General features: G+C 31.9%; 1 protein-coding gene across 2 annotated transcripts in view; it reads right to left on the bottom strand.

Moving 5' to 3' along the window:
- Positions 1–18,884, bottom strand: part of LOC143203514 (uncharacterized) — an 87,588-nt gene extending 68,704 nt beyond the window's left edge. Inside the window, exon 1 of one of the 2 annotated variants that reach the window (XM_076415693.1) lies at positions 18,668–18,884. In XM_076415693.1, the coding sequence (XP_076271808.1) occupies positions 18,668–18,697 (30 nt within the window). In that variant the 5' untranslated portion in view covers positions 18,698–18,884. Of the gene's footprint in view, positions 1–2,430; positions 3,018–18,667 lie in introns of those variants that run through there. The other variant, XM_076415692.1, reaches the window with a different exon arrangement.
- Positions 18,885–21,951: the final 3,067 nt, after the last annotated feature.

Raw genomic sequence — 21,951 nt, 5'->3', positions numbered from 1 at the left:
GTCTAATCTTTAACTTAAGCTTATGTAGTCTAATTTGGGAAATACACACTGATGTATTTATTTTATATATTGCAACGTTAAAGCTCTGACTATCGCCGCCATTGACTATTTTTAATAGATAAAAAAAAACCTCAGTATCGTTTTGTATTGCCGTTTAACAAGTCGCCTCTTTGTGCCTTGACTCTTTTACATTTTATAATTGGCTTAGTCCGTAAAATGCCGATGCTATCATAAGGCTGTTCACTTTTGAATGTGTTCACTTAACCAGAATAAAATTATTTATCAATAAAAGAGCGGAGCTCGGGCAAAAGTATCTCTTCAAAGCTATCAATTCAAAAGCTGAAGTTGTAAGGACACAAAAGGTAGATCAAAAAAGATGCTCAAAAACTATTCCAAGTAAAAAACATTTAAGATTTGAAAAACATTAGATCAGGATGTAAGACAACTAAAAGCTGCTGTGAAGTAACATAGTTTACTGGAATTTGGACAAAAGCTTGGTTGGCCACCAAAAGCGGATTGTAGTAGCCCAGTTTCTTAGCAGTCAACTATTGGAATCTGGAGTCACCAAAACTTGGACAATCATTCTATATAGGGACACCATGGAAATTTGTGTAGAAACAACAATTTTAGAACAACCATAAGCTGTCCGGACGGAATAATGACCACGTACATCCCTATGGTGGTTTCTATAAAAGAGAGGTGTTACATAATGTAACATAACCGCTCTGATTTAATGAATCCTTTCCTGAATGTTGAATGAGCGATATGGGTTTGATCTGTTTTCTAAGAGACAAAAATCCCCAGTTTCGTTTTGCATAGGCGTTCAACAAGTTGAGTCGTCTTTCTTTGAATAAAACAGTTTTTAACGTAAATTAATAGTTTTTGCCTTCTAAACCCTTTCTATTTATTTCACACTTTTATCTCACATTCGTCGTGCTCGTATTTTGATGCATGTACAACTGAGAAATTGTTCTAAAGTAAGATTGTATTAGGCATATCTAATGTAAGATATAATTCATAACAAAAACATAATCCATAAAGTAAACATATAAATACAAATTTAGTTATATATAAAAATGACGACCTGTAAATATTGCTTTTAAAAGCCGTGTTGCATTTTTGCAGTGGCTAATTTTCGATCAAGCATTAACATAAGCAAAAAGGAAACCAAAGGTTATGTTGCAATATAAAAGTTCGCGACTATATGTTTCAAAACCTGACAATGAACCGCTTAAATGGCAACTTTTATTCCACCCGCAATATTCACCAGAAATAACACCTTTCGATTAGTACTTCATGGAATCGATGCCGCATGAATCTATATATATTGATAGACCTATAAATTAGTTTTAAAGGATATTAGTTTGAAGCTGTATTATTAAAAATCGGTAAAAGTATTTTATTTAAATTATTGCCCATCGATAGCTGTTACTTTTTCCCACCTTTCAGGCAATTTACGGATTGCATCTCGAAATAACGATAAATATTTTCAGATTATCCACGAATTGACTTATTTTTTGTTATTTTTATAAGAACAGAAGTGTTGCTCAGACAGATCGCGACTCATATTTCGGAAAAACAAGTAAACAGAAGGAGCAAGGCGTGGAGAATACGACGGGTGGGGTAGCACTTTCCGTTTTATTATTCCCAAGTATCTTTTGAAACATGCGGTCTAGCGTTGTCTTGCTGAAGAATATCATCGTTGTGTGTTTGCTCGCTTTCTGGTCGTTTTTTTGCGCAGTGCTCTGTTCAAATGCATCAGTTGTTGTAGATAGTGGTCCTCATTGATGGTTGCATAGACGGATTATCAAATCATCGCCTTCCCAAAATGTTTTGACTATCTAGAACGCTCTTTGTCTTCTGTGTCAAAACCACCTCTTTTAAAATATCGAAATCAGTATGCACATGTTGACATTCGAAGACCTTCAGCTGCCTTTTTCTTCAAATTGAAGCAAAAAGTAAAACTTCCCGTACTCGGTAAAAATTTAGACATTTTCAACGCAGTGAAGAACAAATTTGCCATGCTTCGACGAAATGACACGAAGATGGTTACAAATGTACCCGATGCGATTTAATACATAGTAACACCACCTGTTGTAAATCCTTTAAAATTAATTTATAGGCCTGAATTAAAAACAAACATTAAAATTCGATTCAGAATTCGAAAAAAAATATTTTCTGGTCAAACACGGTTTAATACGCCACCATTTTATATAAAAATAAACAATTTTGTGGAGCAGTATAACGCGTGAAACTTTCTATCTAATTCGCACATCGAATAAAAAAACCGATTTCATTGTTGTTTTTCCCTCAAACAACTGACCGCAAGGTTATATTAACGATATTTCCACTAAATCACCTCGATATAACCCATACAGTCGCAACACGGCCGAGCCGGACACAAAAAAGGAAAATAAACAAGACACTTACATTGATCCTATTGATCAAGTTACCGAACTTCCACGACTTCTTCGTGTTTCCCGCGGCACCGTTGCTCAAGTCACCGTCCACCACGTCCGATTTTTTCTTGCACATCTTGTTTCCCATGTTCGATGTCGCGCTCCGGGTCTCACCTATACGATCATAATAACTAACACGATTCAGAAAAAAAATGTTACTATCCCGAGCAAAACAAACGAGGTACGGCAGTTGATGTTGAAAAACAAACGCGGATCACACACCGGCCGCTTCGCGCTGTAACGAATGCCGACATACGATGGCGGGTGTGAGAGAGAGAAGTCGGTCGCGATGGTCGCGGTTAGGAGGGGGACGGACAGGGCGGCGTTGGGGGGAACTGTATTTACGCGCAACTCATGCGAGTTTAATTAATGGAATATGTAAATCCGATAAAAATAATACGAAGGTAAATAATTCTGGTAGTCGATTGTTATACGACAGATATATTAGGTAAAACATTACAAGTATCAACGTAAACAACTTGACCAGACTGTTGTGGTGGGCACAGACCTGGGCATTCTTGGCAAATTTCGTGGGAAAATTGAAAACGCGAATGAGCAGAACTGAATTTGTCGAACATTCGTGATGAACAGGTTTCAAAATTGGTTCAAAGTCATAGTGCGTATGCTCTTTGTTTAGTTCCAGTGTTCTCCACAATGACTTTTAGCGGTTGGCGACGAACAGAAGGCAGTATATATACTCAACAATTGCTGTTTAGCTTCTTTCCAAAAAGAACCATATCTTCGACCTAAAATATAAAGTCAAACTGATTAAACACAGTAGTTTTACAGAAAAGAGTCACTTACCTACGTTATTCTTTAGACAGGAGATATATCACCAGTTTCGTTACCCCTTAATTTTTTCCAAGATATGACTCAAATGTGCTTGTTAGTAATTTTATTTTTTACTTTGTTATAATTGTAATTTGAAAAGATACTAGCATAATATCCTCTTATAAGATCTGTGGCTCTTCCATTCAGATGAGCTTGCACTTATCAGCTTTTATTTTTTCATACTACTAAGCCATTGTATCTAAAATAATTTAAACCCAATTAACACATATTTCACCTTCAAAATAGTTATAAAATATATACAAAATACATCATGCAGTAAATACTATTCATACCTGTTTATATAATTTCTGTCCCTATCATTAACTGACGAATTTCCTGACGACTCCATTTATACATTTTGTGCTACCAATTAAAGGTAATATTCTAAATTTAAGGTTCATTATGTCTACCTCATAGTGAAATTTACACATATACAATCTTTTCTCTTGGGACTGAATATATCTTCTGGTCATTTTGAATCATTTTGTAATCGTTACAGGATTGTAAATGTTTGAAATCTCTTCATGAATCTCTAAATAGAATACTAAAGCCGTATAAACATCAGAGTTCTCTGTTATATTCTTACCATAAACTTACAACGAGTTGAATTTCAATATTATTCGTATTTTCTTCCTTATCATAACTTCGTTTATTATGTTACCGGCCATACAATAATTTTATACTCTTTTAAAAACTAATAGTTCCGTCTAATGGAACATATTATTTTAGTAATAAACATTGCTTTTTAGGAAAAGAACACTACACTCACCGTCGAAAAATGATTCACAAGATATTTAATTTTCGCATGCCATTGCGAAAAGTATGGTTATAAACAAAAGAATACAGTCTTCCGAACTAAACGATGTAAATCGTCAAATTATTTTTGGAGACCGCAACTTTCCGAGAAGAACCGGACGCCCCACGAATTGATTTTGATCACTGCGAACGAAGAAATTTTTGCCGAATCTATGTTGAATCTTCACGCAGACCCGGATATTCGCTTCGTTCAACTGTGTACTCACCATTAGGTAAAATATTAGAAGTATCAATGTAAACAACTGTTAGACAACCTGACCAGACTGTTAAATTCGACATTTGACATTTCTCTGCATAAAATAACAGTTTCCCAATTGGTATTATTGAGCTATTCAGTGTAATCAAAATAGCATTTTTGACATTCATTACTTTTGTTGTTTGATTTGATGATATCTGCTGCATAAAGTGTTAATTTAATACAAATAATTTTAGAATTGTTTTGTGTGGGGTCAGCAGGAAGGCGCTGAGAACGTCATTTTGCTGAATTTAATTGGTTAGTTCAAATTACCATTACAGGCACCTGTAATAAAAATATTTGAATAGAGACCATTTTATTGGTCGACGATTTCATACGCATCACGTGACTAGCCTCAGACGTCACATTCTACCGACCAATTAAATTTCAAATGAAAGTAAAATGTAATTTTGCAAAACCATTTATTAATTTAAAATTCGATGTAAATTCAGATATTACACAATATCAAAAAGCTAAAATATAAGTATATAATGAATATATATAATGTATATAAATAAAAAATAATGAAATATAAATATATAAATAAATAATAATTAAATGTGGATATAAAAATGGCCGCAATTTAATTGAAAACATAACATATCTCGTGGCAAATATAATCAAAATTGTTTATAGCTCTTTTTCCTTATTTCATATTTCTCTAGTGCTATCAATTCAAATAATATATATTAAAGAAAGCAGAGCAGCACAGCTAACAGTCTGTGTCTGTTGATATTTTACTTGTTCAATATAAAAATGTATTGATGCAAGTTAATTATTGTAATGCAAGAATTATATTTACAATGTTATTGCGAAAATTATGGAACGGATAATTACAACAGTTCAATTAATATACATCAGAATGGAGAAAACTTACCAAAAAATAATACTTAAGCAACAAAAAGTTAAAATGTATGATATATATCAAAATTATTGCCGTGCTCTTATTATAGTAAAATTGAGGAGTTAAAAAGGCAGCTTAAGCATCTATTATTAACAGTATAATAAAACAGGCATAATAATCTCTTGTTCATCAAAATCAAGCTCATTTTGTCGGTCTACAAATTGTATTATATTATTTTGTATTAACGTGTTTTATTAACAACCTTGTTGAAAAGGTTATCTCGGTTAAAAAACCTTAAGCCAAAATATTACTTGTAAGTATCTTGATCAGTATACATTTGTGTCAACTAAATGAACCACTTGAAAATAATTTGATTTTTAACTAATGGTACTTAATAATATTTACCTTTAGTGTCATTTGGACACATTTTGTGTAATGTATTCATGATTTTTTCTGTTATATTCTTGTAAATAACAATATAGATGAACATACATGTGGTAAGGATATGTGGTAAGGATATGTGGTAAGAAGCATTATCTCTAATAACACCTTTAATCTGGATGAACTTCACCAGACACACAAAAAAATATATTGAAAAATTGTGGAATCGTGAAAAACTGTTAGATAGACTGGAAATTTATAATTAAGCGACAATCACAGCTACAAATGTTAGATTTGTAATTAACAATTTAGTTGACTTGAATAGTTACTCAGACAGTAGTGATCGAATGGCACTTTCGGGATGTGGGATTATGTCCCAATGTTGAGAATTACCAAAACAGGTTGATAAGAGTTGAAACAACTAAAGCTGAATATATAATTAAATAGATCAATTAAAAAGTCTCCGGCCTACCATACTAAAACATATTGTTTTGGTAAAATTATTTTTTTTATTCAACATAATTCCCTGCAAGGGTGATAAACTGCTTATAGCGAACCTCCAACTTTTCGAAACCATTTTTGTAGTACGATTTGTACTTTGCTTCAAAATAGTCCTCAGTTTCGGCGATCACCTTTTCATTCGACGAAAATTTCTTCCCAGCGAGCATTCCTTTGAGATCTGAGAACAGCAAATAGTTGCTGGGGGCCATATCTGGAGAATACGGTGGATGAGGAAGCAATTCGAAGTCTAGTTCATGAATTTTTGTCATCGTTTTCACTGATTTGTGATACGGTGAAGCAGCACTTTCTTTTTCTTCAAATGCGACCGTTTTCGGCGATTTTGTCCTTCGAACGTTCCAATAACGCTATGTAATAGTCGTTGTTGATAGTCCTTCCTTTTTCAAGATAGCCAAGGAAAATTATTCAATGCGCATCCCAAAATACAGACGCCATAACCTTGCCAGCCGACTGTTGCGTTTTCTCACGCTTTGGAGCGGATTCATCGTGAGCAGTCCATTGTGTTCACCATCTTCGGTGCTCATTTCATCAGGTCTAAACTTAGCATATCAATCCTTGGTGGTTGATTTTCCTGGGACAGTGTCCGGAAACTCGGCATCAAGTCAAGTTTTTGCTTCAACTGTATTTTTCCCTTCAAAAAGTAATATGTTATCAACACGCGAAATTCCTTTTATCCATTTTTTCCACAATAACAAAAGTTGCTTGGTCAAATTTATTCACGCATCTTTGGAGGGATAAGGCTGACTAAAAAACATATGGATTTAATTCTAGTAGCGCCATCTATGTGTCAGGCCGGGGACTGTTCAATTAAACTCTTAATTGAGTTGCAATTGGAGTGTGTTTTGTGTTGTATCGGAACAGTATCCGGTCGTGAAAAACGCGGTGTCGTCTGCATAAAATGTTGTATTCGATTCGGGAATAAACTTCGGGCGAGGAATATTGGAAAAAGAAGAAAATGATGAAAATCTTTTGATTAATACATATTGCACTATTTTTCTGGGATTATTTTGGGTCTCTTAATGTATAGTTCTTCAAAAAGTTTAGGGATCACAGGTAACAAGCTTATGGGACGATAAGAGGAGAGGTCTTCTGATGTTTTTCCACGTTTAAGAATCATAATGATCTGAGCCACTTTCCAAGTGCTAGGAATGTAATTAAGTCTTAGCATGGCTTAAATATGAATGTTATTAATTTGATACACTTTGCTGTGAGCTCTTTTAAGATTCTTCCAGTAATTAGGTCAGTCAAAACCAGGAGCTTTTTTAGCATTGATTTCTTTAAATATTGTTTGTTTTACTTCCTTGACAGTAAATTTCTGATATGGCAGATCCATTTGAAACGGAGTGTTAAGAAAGTCAACAATGTTATTTTCTTATGTTGTGGATATTTCATACAGGTACGGATTAAATACTGTTTTTAATATATAGTCTACTTAAAATAACAGTGAACTCACCTAATCAAGATGTTTAATGTATTACCTGCCGCAAATTGTAGGTGCGTTTTAGAATCAGACAATATTTTACATCTCATTTTATTCTAGATAAAAAAAGACACAATTCTGTCTGCTACTCGAACATGTAATTGAATCAGCCTGCAACATGTATGAAAAATTCTTCAAAATATTAATGATGATGAGAATTTATAAACATGCAAACGTTGTTTTGGCGTTTTGCTTGTTTTGATAAATTTCAAATGTCTGCTTAATATTTCTGATTATTTGGGTTGAAAATGACGAGGCCAAATAAATAGTTAGTCAGAAACAGATTACGTCTCTAATAAATAACTTGGAACAGGAAGGGGGTTAAGGGGGCCCGTTCTTACCAGTAAAATACGTTAGAGAGGTAAGTATTGATACTATTAAATATTAGTGCTGGGGTTTTTTATTAAATAATTATTGAATAAATAATAAATTTATCAAATATTTCTATTGTGTTGCATTTGAACTGAATATTAATATGGAAACTATGAATAAAACCTCTCAAAAAAAGAAAAACGATATAATTTTCAATTCACCAAAGAGAAGGTGTCTACATACCTTGATGTATTATTCAAGATTTATGAAATTTATAAAAAACGGCGAGTAGTTTTTTTAATATAAACATATTTTAATACAGTTGTTTCAGAGGAAGCTGTCTGGAAAGTATTCATAGAAAATTTAGGGATATGCAATTCTCTAAGAGATGTTGAACATCCCGTCATAATTATAAGAATTTAAATGGTGTAAAGATAATTTACGAAGAAGTCAACTTAAATTTCAGACATTGCTTGTAAAAGAACATAATTTTTAAAAGCACATAATGAAATCAAGGAAGACTTATTTCAATTTGTGTATTTAGATGAGACATGGATATTTCAGAACGGGACATTGGGTTACTAATGGCAAGATTATAATAAATATAGTGGCAGAAAAGTTGACAGGAAAATGTTTTGTTTGTTATAATGTTTATTAGTAATTCATTGCAGATATGAATTCAATGCAGTTCTTCATGCTGGAAACAGGAATGAAATTGATATGGCGCCTGGCAAAGAATTATTACAATACATATTCTGGTCGATAAATATACAAGCAAGAAGTATTATCTTCAATAACACCTTTAGTTTGGATGAACTCTATCAGACACATTGAAGAAGAAATTGACAAATCATGGAATCGTGTACAAGTATTAGATAGATTGGAAATTAACAGCTTAATTATTCACTTGAAACTTTCTGAATGTGGGATTATGATTTAATATTGACGATTATCAAGACATAGTGATGACAGTGGAAATAACTAAAGCTGAGTATATAATTAATATATGATAATTGTAGGAAATCATGTCGTAGAGTTTGAAAGATTTATATGCATTGATATACAGAGTAAATGTTATGAATATACATAATATTAACTCTTTTGCAGATATGGCAAATGTATTAGAGACAATGCAGTGATTAAATCTAGTTTTATCAAGAAATATGTACATAGATAGTAGCACAACAAACTCAGGAGAAATACAGTGATATTAAAATGTCGTTACAAGGAAACAGTGCACAGGAGGATGCAAGAAATAAACATGACGGGTAAATATCCTCTAATGAAAGTAAAATACTTTACTTGGATGTACAATTGTTAACTAGGTAGATTAGACCTCCAGGGGATATCACTACATAAAAAATGCGCCCAGAACACTCCCTCATAGGTGGTGTAAAACGAGTTCAATGTAACTATACTGTATAATTAATTGTAGTTTAAGTCCTTTGATAAAATAAATTATATTTGGTAAAAGTTTTAGATCAATATTTTATTTATATTAGAATTTTGTTATGTCAGATTATAGCAATCGCCTAATATCAATAGAACGGAATAATAATTGCAATAAACACCCAGAACCTATAAAAAGTTAAAATTTGTAGAATATTATTATCAGAGTATAGTATTTTATGATTAAGATTTTTTTGTATTATTTGCCCATTGAGGTTAATATGAATACCGTAATAATATCGTATTTCTTTTCAACGGATTCTGACATATTTTTTTCATAGTAAGAAATGTGTAGTCAGTATATTATGTGCACGTTTACTAATACCTTCTAATTGCGTTAATAACATTTATGAGCTATTGTTAGAGAAGGTTTTTTGGTTGTCGGTAAATCAGTCCAGTTTTTACATTCGTTTATGATATTTAGGAAGTTATATAATAGGGTTTTTGAAACTTTATATTAAAAAATAATTTATTTTATTCAAAGTTTTTTATTTTTGTTAAAGTTGTAGACAACCTAAAGAATGAAAAAGGAAATACCGGAAATTAAAAACAAAACCATAAATGACTATCTGAGAAATTTAACTGATGAAAACAGATGATGAAAGAAACTGATTATTAACTCTCGAAAGCCACAAAATATCTAAAGAGCTCATGTCTACACAGTCCACCTACAAGAGACCTATGTGGGAATTGGGCACGTGACAATCACCAAAAAGCAGAAGCATTTGCAGAATATCTAGAAACAACTTTCAAACCAAACGAAACTAATATTGAATAATATTTGCCGGCCATAGAAGCTGAAAACTCGATGATGGAATTATTCACGCCGAAAGAGCAACCAAAGTTATTAAAACTAACATTATCCCCAGGAAATCACCAGACTACGATTTAATAACAGGAGGATTACTGCAAAAACTACCAAAAAAGGGAATTATAAAACTCACCAACTTGATCAATACAGCATTTAGATTAAAACATGTCCCAGGCATTTGGAAGATGGCGGAAATTATAATGATCCCAAAACCTGGAAAGTCACCAAACGAAATAAAAGCCTCTAGACCTATATCGATACTGCCAGTAATATCTAAGGTTTTTAAAAAACTCCTGTTGAAAAAAATAATACCGATCATAGAGAGAAAAAACCTAATATCAACACACCAGTTTGGGTTTATTAATAAGCACTCAACAATTGACCAGGTCCACAGAATAACAGATATTATTGAAAAATCCTACGAAAGTAAAAAAGTATGATCAGGTATTCTTTTAGATGTAGCACAAGCCTTCGATAAGGTTTCGCATGAAGGCCTTGTTCATAAACTACAGAAAATATTACAAAAACAACACACCGATCTATTAAAATCGTACATTACAATCAGAATGTATAGAGTCAAATAAGAAGAAGCTTAGTCTACAATAAAAGAAGCTAAAGCAGGTGTACGACAAGGAAGTCTACTGGGACCAATGCCTTATTTACTCTACACTTGTGATATACCACAAATGGAGAATATAACGATGGCTACATTTGCTGATGATACTGCGTTTATATATGTCGGAGACAATAGTAAAGAAGCCTCATGAAAATTACAACAGGCAAGTGACAATATAAATAACTGGATACAAGCTTGGAAGGTAAGAATTAATGAAAGTAAATCTGTACATGTGCAGTTCAATTATAAACAGACCATACAAGTACCAAGAACATTAAATAATACTATCATTCCATATACTAAAACGCTAAATATCTCGGAATGAATCTTGATGCAAAACTTCGCTGGAAGGAACATATAAAAAGGAAAAGAAAAGAAGTGGAATTGAAATATAGGAAAATGTACTGACTAATTGGAAGAAAATCACAATTAGTACATAATAAATTGCTATTATATAAGCACATACTGAAACCCATATGAATATACGGAGTTAAATTATGGGTATGTTCTGCAAAGGGTAACATAAATAAAATAAAAATTTTTCAGAACAAAGTCCTGAGAAGTATTGTGGGCGCAAACAAATACAATAGGACTGATTATCTATATCGAGACCTTCAGATACCCACAGTCAGTCAAGAAATCAAGAGAGTTGCAAGGGGGTATGAGGAAAGACTCAATTCTCATGAGAATATTGAAGTATTGCAGCTTTTGGATACCACCAGAACAAGACACAGACTCAAAAGGATCAAACCATCTGATCTTGTGTAGTGTTGTGTAGTGAGGTGCATATAACAATAAATACAGCAGTGACATGTATAAACATTATTTCACCAGAGAATGAGATAGGGCCGATGGGTCCTTCTAATTATATACCTAGATTTAAGTTGTTGTAAGGGGAAATGGTAGGTTAGATAGACACGACTAGTAACAATATAATAATTAAATAATAAAAACATCTTTTTAGACATTACACGGATTACGCTTGAAACATTTTTCGTTATTGAAATTTTTATTCCTTAAAGATATACTCTGTTAACTGTTGTCTAATTATGTGATATGCGTTTTCTGTTTGCTCGTGGCCTTTCTTATCTTGGCCTAACTTCACCAGATATTCGATACAATGTGATATCTTATTGTCTCAAGTCCTAATGCTTTCCCCATGTCGCAAAATATTACAAGAAATAGTTAGTTAAATGGTTTAATAAATTAGACCTAAAAACTACGCAAAAGAGAAAACATTACAAATTTCGTAAACTTAAAGTTTAGCAATTTCCTTATATATATAAATAAATGTAATTATATCCCAACAGTTATTCTAGTTTTTTTAGCACGACACAGCTTAACCTCATGTTGCAAAACCGGTGAAAACATACTTGGAAACATTAAAATGGGAAGTGCGAACCTTTCCGCAGCATTTTCCAGACATTGGTCCTTTTGATTACTGCTTGTTCCGATATATGAGTCGCGACTTGTCAACCAGCGCTTCACTTCTTAGGAAGACACTAAAAATGAATCGATTCGTCGATAGACTCAAGAGATACATCATTCTTATGAAATAGAATCCCTAAATTGTTTGAAAGATGGGGAAACATAGCGGCTATAGATAGACTATTTAAATGAAATCATTGTACCGATTAATAAAATGAAAAAAAAAAACTTTAAAGCTAATATATAGGCTAGGAATGCCGAAAAAATATCGACATATCGTAAAAATATCCATATTTTTCCAGAAAAATTAAATATATCATTTAAGCATTATAAAAAACCATTTAATTATTTTCAATATAGCTTTTAAGTCTGTGTTGAACTTTAAAGGTTTACTGTATTTTTGTACTTCATTTTAAAGGCTTTCTATATTTAGGTACTTAATTATAAGGATACTGACAGGACTTTATCCAACAGCCAGTACATTTTTGTGTATGGCTTCTACATGTGGCTTCCACTTGAGTTTAACATGAAGGGTCATGTCAAGATATTTGGCTGCATTTCCATACGGGACTACTTGATGATTTATATATACTAGCTTGTGCTTGACTCATTTGTTGCTGATGTCATTAGGCACTGATTTATTTTTATTCATTTTGATTAGCTATTTTTCTGTCCACTTTGTATGTCGACAATAGTTGTTTGTAATTTTTCGGTTGATTCAATGTTTTTATCTCCACAGTCATCCATACAAGTAGCAATAATATTTTCATTCAATAATTCATAAATCCAGAGTATATAGCATATAAAGCACTGTTCCAAATACACTCCTAGTGAGACACCTCCTTGTATTTTCCTTAAGTCAGAATAAACGTCTTCTTGTTTGACTCTGAGGTATAGGTCAATTATATATGACTTTAAATGTTTTGAATAATGTCTAGAGAGAATATTTATACTTTATCTAAAGGTTGAGCAACATCTGAAACTATTGCAAAACAAACTTTCCTTTCTTTTTTATTTTTCTGACAAGACCCCATATAAAATCGAAGTTTATGGAATATTATTATCAGGGTATAGTTTCCATAAAATTTTGCGATTAAATTTTTTTTGTAATAAAATATGTTTATCAAAGTTTACAGTAAATGCGCGCCTTGCCTATTGAGGTTAATCTGAATACTGTAATAATATCGTATGCATTTTCAACGGATTCTGATTTTTTTTTCATAGTGAGAAATGTGTAGTCAGTATATTATATGCACGTCTACTGATACCTTCTAACTGCGTTAATAACATTTATTGGCTATTGTTAGAGAAGGTTTTTTGGTTGTCGGTAAATCAGGCTAGCTTTTGCTTTCATTTATGATATTTAAGAAGTGATATAATAGGGTTTTTGAAACTTTAAATTAAAAAAAAAATCAATGTTTATACGGTTAGTTGCAGCTTTTCCTCATAGTTTTAGACAACTCAAACTCTGAAAAGGGAAATACTGGAAATTAAAAACAAGAAACTGATTATTCACTCTGGAAAGCCACAAAATATCTAAAGCGCTCATGTCTACACAGTCCACCTATAAGAGACCTATGTGGGAATTGACACATGGTGATATATGGTGAATGGGCACGTGACAATCACCAAAAAGCAGAAGCATTTGAAGAAAACTTTCAAACCGACCGAAACCAATATTGAATATAATTTGCCGGGCGTAGAAGCTGAAAATTCGATGATTGAATCAGTCACCCCGAAAGAGCTAACCAAAGTTATTAAAACTGACAATAACCCCAGGAAATCACTAGGCAACGATTTAATAACAGGAGAATTACTGCAAAAACTACCAAGAAAGGGAATTATAAAACTCGCCAACTTGATCAATATAACATTTAGATTAAAACATATCCCAGGCATTTGGAAGAGGGCGGAAATTAGAATGATCCCAAAACATGGGAAGTTACCAAACGAAATAAAAGCCTATAAACCTATATCACTATTGCCAGTAAGATTTAAGGTTTTTGGAAAACTCTTGTTGAAAAGAATAAAACCGATCATAGAGAAAAAAAACTAATACAAACACACAAGTTTGGGTTTATTAACAAGCATTCAACAATTGACCAGATCCACAGAATAACAGATATTATTGAAAAAGCCTACGAAAGTAAAAAAGTATGCTCAGCTATATTCTTACATCTAGCACAAGCCTTCGATAAGATTTGGCATATTCTTAACTGTTCTTGTTAACTGGCCTTATTCATAAGCTACAGAAAATGTTACCAAAACAACACACCGAACTATTAAAATCGTACATTACAACCAAAATGTTTAGAGTCAAACAAGAAGAAGCTTACTCTACTATAAGAGAAGTTAAAGCAGGTGTACCACAAGGAAGTGTACCAATGCTTTATTTACTCTATACTTGTGATATACCACAAATGATGAATATTACAATGGCTATATCTGCTGATGATACTGCGATTATAGCTGTCGGAGACAATAGTGAAGAAGCCTCGCGAAAATTACAACAGGCAAGTGACAATATAAATAATTGGACACAAGCTTGGAAAATAAGAATTAATGAAAGTAACTCTGTACATATACAGTTCACCTATAAACAGACCTTACAAGCACCAATAACATTAAATAATACTATCATTCCATATAGCAACAACACACAGTTTGATCTTGTGTAGGATTGTGTGGTGAGGTGCATATAATAAAAAATACAACAGTGACATGTAGAAACATTATTTCACCATAGATTGAGATAGGACGGATGGGTCCTCCTAGATATAAACCTAGATTTAAGTTATCATAAAGACAAATTGTAGGTTAGACGGAAACGACTAGTAACAATGTAATAATTAAATAATTAAAAAAATATTTTTAGATATTACATGGATTACATTTGACCCATTTTCCGTTTTTGAAATTTTTATTTCTTATAGGTATACTTTGTTAACTATTGTCTAATTATGTGATATGTGGTTTCTCTTTGCTCGGTGCCTTTCTTATCTTGGACTAACTTGACCAGATATTCGATACAATGCGAGATTTTATTGTCTCAAGTCCTAATGCTTTCCCCATGTCAAAACTATTACAATATATAGTTAAATAGTCAAATAAATTAGACTTAAAAACTATGCAAAAGAGAAAGCATTACAAATTTCGTAAACTTAAAGTTATGCAAATTTCTTATATATAAATAAATGTAATTACACCCCAGCGGTTCTACAGCACGACAATGCTTAACCCCATGTTGCAAAACCGGTGAAAACATGTTTGGAAACATTAAAATGGGAGGTAAACCTTTCAAATGGGAGGTAAACCTTTCCGCCGGATTTTCTAGGCATTGGTCCTTTTGATTATAGCTTGTTCCGATATATGAGTCGCGACCTGTCAAACTAGCGCTTCACTTCTTAGGAAGACACTAAAAATAGATCGATTCGTCGATTGACTCTTAAGATACATCATTTTTATGAAACAGAATCCGTAAATGGTCTAAAAGATGGGAGAAAATAGACGCTATAGATATACTATACATTAAATGAAATACATTGTGCCTATTCATCATATTAAAAAAATACTTTAAAAACTAGGTAGTATAAGTAGGGATGCCGATTAAATATGGATATTTTTGGCCGATATATCGACATTTTTCGATATTTTTCTAGAAAAATTAAATATATCTCTTAAGCGTTATAAAAAACCATTTAATTATTTTTAATAAACCTTTTAAATCGGTGTTTAACTTTAAAGGTTTTATTTTTAACTTTATAGGTGTATTTTTTGTATTTAATTTTAAAGGTTTAGTATATTATGACGCTTGATTATAAGGATTAATTAAAAATATCAATACATATTGCAAAAAAATGTCGATTTTCTTTCTCTTTTGGGAAATACATACTGATGTATTAATTCCGTACACGCCTTTCTTGAATATTAATGCAAGTACAACATAACAGTACTAATAAACTAATTTGTTAATTAAGATTGTACTCAGCAGATATAAAGTAAGAAAATGTTTCGAAATATTCGATAATAAAATCGATTTATTCTTCGGTGGGCAACACCTCTCCTATATGAGAGGCCTAAGGCCTACTAAGGCCTATGCCTTAGTTAACAAAATCTAATTCTTGACGGTATAAATGAACACTCATCATTTCATATGCATCCCATGAAGATCCAGTCACAGCATCAATAAACCTATAAACCCACCTGGAGCAAATACAATTATGGTTGAAGACATGGCGCATTAAAGTCAGTGAATCAAAATCCACGCATATAACGTTTACCCTGCGTAGAAGAACATGTCCACCAGTGAATATTAATTATCGTCAACTACCCCAAGCAGAGCATCTTAAATATCTTGGTATGCATTTAGATCGACGCCTAACCTGGAAGAAGCACATACTCTCTAAACGGAAACAACTGGGACTAAAATTATATCAAATGTATTGGCTCATTGGGCGCAAATTCAAGTTACCCTTAGGTAACAAGGTATTGCTGTATGAGTCTATAATCAAGCCCATTTGGACATATAGAATTCAACTATGGGGTACCGCTAGCAAATCTAATATATCCATCATTCAACGGTTCCAAAATAAAGTGTTGCGTGCCATTGTTGATGCTCCGTACTATGTTTCAAATAAAGTGATACAGCGCGATATTCCTCTAGAGCCTATAACGAGTGTAATTCAACGTGTTTGTGTGAAGTATTTCGAAAGAGTGTCAGTGCATCACAATGTACGCGCTAATCAACTAAATATGCGACGTGATAGTGAAGTGCGTAGACTAGAACGTTTAACACCACCTGATCTGATTACTGCACATATGTAGACTTCAGAGTAAGACTAATTAATTAAGATAATATTTTACACAGAAGATAGCTTAATGAAGGGATTTTCTACATGCCATGTATATATAATATAGACAGAAGAAATACTTATTGCCAATAGGGCAGATTGTGGACTCACGAAGAGTAATAAAAAAAATCATTTCATATATAACCAAACAATTAGATATTTCTAAATATTATTCACCAGAATATTAGATGCAAAACTAACATGAAAAGATAAAACGGCACTATTATATATATTATATTATATAAAACAAATATTTGTTTTGAATTGATTACTAGATTTTTCCTTAATGATAATGGTAGTATGACCCTCGTATTAATTTGTTTTAGTGGGTCAATACAATATGACACAGGCTACGATAAAAAAGATTACGTCACGTTCAGGATCTCAAGGCGAATTGACCGACGCCCGTGTTAGATCCCTCCCAGGTTTATTCTTAAATAGCGTTGGGAACTATCGACTGAAAACAACTATCGACTGTTTAGTAATGGACTACTGTTTACGATCGACTATTTCGGTCATTATTTTCGATCCGACTGATTTGACCACTTTTTATTATCGACTGTTCCAGTCGTGTATTTTCAGTTACTATTTTCGGACCTACTAGTTTCATTCGACTTATTTATAACATTCGGGCTTTGCCGTCCTAGCGGCGACTTGAATATAATTTGCCGAATTTATGCTGATATAGATATGTAATATATGTGGTTTTAGGTTTTGTTTGAACTGAATTTTTCAAGATTATTTAATGTCGTAAGATAAAAAAAACAACATTTTGATGGATAAATAGAAAAATAATTTTGACTGCAAACTTATGATTGGCAACTATTGGGTTATTTGTTTGATTAACTTTTTCGATTTTCTAAGTATCTCGTTTGTACAAGTGTTTTGAATGTTATATCTTCTTTCATTCAAGTTTCATTGAATAATAACCTTAAAATATTCCTTATTAACGATAAGTAAAATTTTTATTGTATTTAAAAAGGGTGTGATGGTGAAATAGTTGATAAAGACTGATTGAGAAAATAGCATGCAAATATTTAGTGGTCATTACCCTATTTGTCCTTACAGTTAAGTCAAGTATATAAAATATCAAAATAATTTTAGATCCTTCAACACTCTTTGAATCAACACCATCCCTTCGCACAGAAAGTTAGGGCTATGTACATCTCCGTCTTACTTATGTCATGTTTGAAAAAACATATTAAGCACATTTTGGAATAACACAGAAATAAACCAATTAATTTCATTATATTAAGTCATTGTTTTATTGGGAATATTAAAATACGATTATATAGGTTATATTTGGAATCATTATTCCATTCCTTTTTAAAATTAATTAATCCATTCCAAAATTAATACGGGAAGAAATTCGTGCATCTCCGTTTGTTATAACGAATAAAAAAAACACATTAAGCTTGCATTTGACTGAAATTATAATTATTATTTTCAGTCGCTAGTTTTTTTTACTAGTGACTAGATCGATGGTTTTGTGACACTCAACTGTTTCTGCTGTTTTCAGTCGATAGTTCTCAACGCTAATTCTTAACCTTTTACGAACCTGACGCGAAATAGATAAAATGAAAACAGCAGGTTCTAGTTCGGACAGTGTCGTTTTTTCCTGTTGTCTCTGTCTTACCTGTTTAGCAAGTCGTTGGAAGAAATTCATGATGGACGTCGTTGCACTAAAACACTAATTTATACGACGCACATTACCAAAATTTCGATACACTTTCGTACTTATGTGGCATTCGAACCGACGCGACGAAGCGATCGCTTAACCACAATGGTCTTACGTTTACTGTAAAACCAGTATTCGGTATGTTATCGATGACCCATGATGTACGTAAAAATAGCGTCTGATTCAACTTGATTTACCAGTGTTTTTCGACTGCGATTTTCAATATTAATACGTGGGTTTATTATTAAGTACAATTAATATATTGTGCAATGCATACATTCATCCTCAACTATAATTTGTTACTCATTAATTATAATAGTATTTTTAAGAGGTTCATTGTGAAAAATAGTCGCCCATCCTTCAGGCAATTTACGGATTCTCTCTCGAAAGATCTACTAATATTATAGTCTATCCAAAGTAACAGTGAATTCGCCAAAACGTCAAAATATTGCTGTATTTATCTTTGACTTTTTATGTATCTTAGTTTATTTTAGTTTTGATATAAAACAACATTCCAAAACGATGAAACGTAAATGTTACAAAATGTAATATATTTTAATATTATAGTACATCTAATGCATACGTTATGGTAGGACTTAAACTACAGTTAATTGAATATCGACAATAGTTTGTAGGTTAAAATTATTTTATTATATTTACATTGAACCCTTTCTAAATCACTTTTGGTATCCCCTGGAGGCTTAATCCACCTAATTTATAATTGTATAACTAAGTAATATGTTTTGTTTTCATTAGAGAACATATTTATTTTTTTATGTTAATTTCTTTTTTTTTATTGCTGTGTTTTTTTGTCAAATCATTCGGATACCATTGCATTTCTTCTCAGTTTCCTCTGTCACTCTGTACTAATAAAGTTTTTTTGATAAAATTAGATTTAACAGATATATATTGATTGATAAAAACAACTTGATTTACCAGTGTTTTTCGCCTGCGATTTTCAGTATTAATACATTGGTTTATTATTAAGTACAATATATTAAATGTGTTGCATATATGCATTCTCCAATATAATTTGTTATTCAGTGATTTTAATAGTGTATTTTAAGAGAGTCATTGTGAAAAATAGTCGCCCATCTTTCAGGTAATTTAAGGATTCTCTCTCGAAAGAACGATGTATATTATAGTATATGCAAAGTAGCAGTGATTTCGTCAAAACGTCACAATATTGCCGCATTTAACTTTGACATTTTATGTATTTTTGTTCAATTTAGTTTTGATATAAAACAACATTCTAAAATAATGAAATAAACATGTTACAAAATAGAATTTATCTTAATATAATAATACATCTAATGAATATATTATGGTAGGACTTCAACTACAGTTAATTGAATATCGACGAATAGTTTGTAGGTTAAAATTATTTTATTATATTTACACTGAACCCTTTCTAAATCACTTTTGGTATCCCCTGGAGGCTTAATCCACCTAATTTATAATTGTATAACTAAGTAATATATTTTGTTTCCATTAGAGAACATATTTATTTTTTTATGTTAATTTATTTTTTTTATTGCTGTGTTTTTTTGTCAAATCATTCGGATACCATTGCAATTCTTCTCAGTTTCCTCTGTCACTCTGTACTAATTAAGTTTTTTGATAAAATTAGATTTAAAAGATATATATTGATTGATTAAAACAACTTGATTTATCAGTGTTTTTCGCCTGCGATTTTCAGTATTAATACATTGGTTTATTATTAAGTACAATATATTAAATGTGTTGCATATATGCATTCTCCAATATAATTTGTTATTCAGTGATTTTAATAGTGTTTTTTAAGAGATTCATTGTGAAAAATAGTATTTAAGGATTCTCTCTCGAAAGAACGATGTATATTATAGTATATGCAAAGTAGCAGTGATTTCGTCAAAACGTCACAATATTGCCGCATTTAACTTTGACATTTTATGTATTTTCTGTTCACTTTAGTTTTGATATAAAACAACATTCTAAAATAATGAAATAAACATGTTACAAAATATAATTTATCGTAATATAATAATACATCTAATGAATATATTATGGTAGGACTTCAACTACAGTTAATTGAATATCGACAATAGTTTGTAGGTTAAAATTATTTTATTATATTTACACTGAACCATTTCTAAATCACTTTTGGTATCCCCTGTAGGCTTAATCCACCTAATTTATAATTGTACTAGCGACCCGCCCCGGCTTCGCACGGGTGCAATGCTGATACTAAATTAAATACACTACAGAAAAAATATGAACGTTGTATATAAAAACATAGCGGCCCGCTCCGACTTTGCACGGGCATAAAATATATATGCCTATGTCACTCAATGAAAACATGATTAAAATCGATCCAGTATTTCTGGTTCATTCATTACTGCCCTTGGCCTGCACGCATTAAATTTGGAGTAAAACAATTCCTCTTCCCCTATACTTACTATGAAGATTTCCTGCTATCTTTGGAATATCTAAATTCATACAATTTTTATTACATTACACATTTTTAAACGCAAATTTTAAATTTGTAATATCTCCGAAAGTATTTGTTTAATTTACATGCTGTAAGGAACCATATTGATCTATATTAATTGCACACTGTATTTAAGGTACTTAATTCGATAAGGATTAATGCCGTATTGCTTAAAATAGCTTCATAAATAAGCCATTTTCTCACGTAAAAAGTAAACAATAAAAATGGTTAATGTGGGTTATCCCTAAAAGATAAACATATACCATCGCGGACTTTTTTGTAGACCTTTTTATGGTGTACAATACTGTAGTACATTAATTTGATCTAACTCGTAGGGTTAGGCAGCGTTGTTGCTAAATGCTAAATAAGCCTAAAAAAATAGGTTAATTTACGACATCACGTTAGAAACCTCTAAAATTAGCAATGTTGCCTTAGTATATTATGCATGTATTATACATATAAACCTTCCTCTTGAATCACTCTATCTATTGAAAAAAACCGCATCAAAATCCGTTGCGTAGTTTTAAAGATTTAAGCGCACATAGGGATATAGGGACAGAAAAGGCGACTTTGTTTTATACTATGTAGTGATAACCAAGTAATATGTTTTGTTTTCATTAGAGAACATATTTATTTTTTTATGTTAATTTCTTTTTTTATTGCTGTGTTTTTTTGTCAAATCATTCGGATACCATTGCATTTCTTCTCAGTGTCCTGTGTCACTTTGTACTAATAAAGTTTTTTTGATAAAATTTGATTTAACAGATATATA

This window comes from Rhynchophorus ferrugineus, unplaced genomic scaffold, assembly GCF_030347505.1.
Source record: "Rhynchophorus ferrugineus isolate W39M unplaced genomic scaffold, kcgeb_rfMv2 rfM10, whole genome shotgun sequence".
Classification (NCBI taxonomy): Eukaryota; Metazoa; Arthropoda; class Insecta; order Coleoptera; family Curculionidae; genus Rhynchophorus; species Rhynchophorus ferrugineus.
This window is presented reverse-complemented; position numbering and strand designations above follow the sequence as displayed.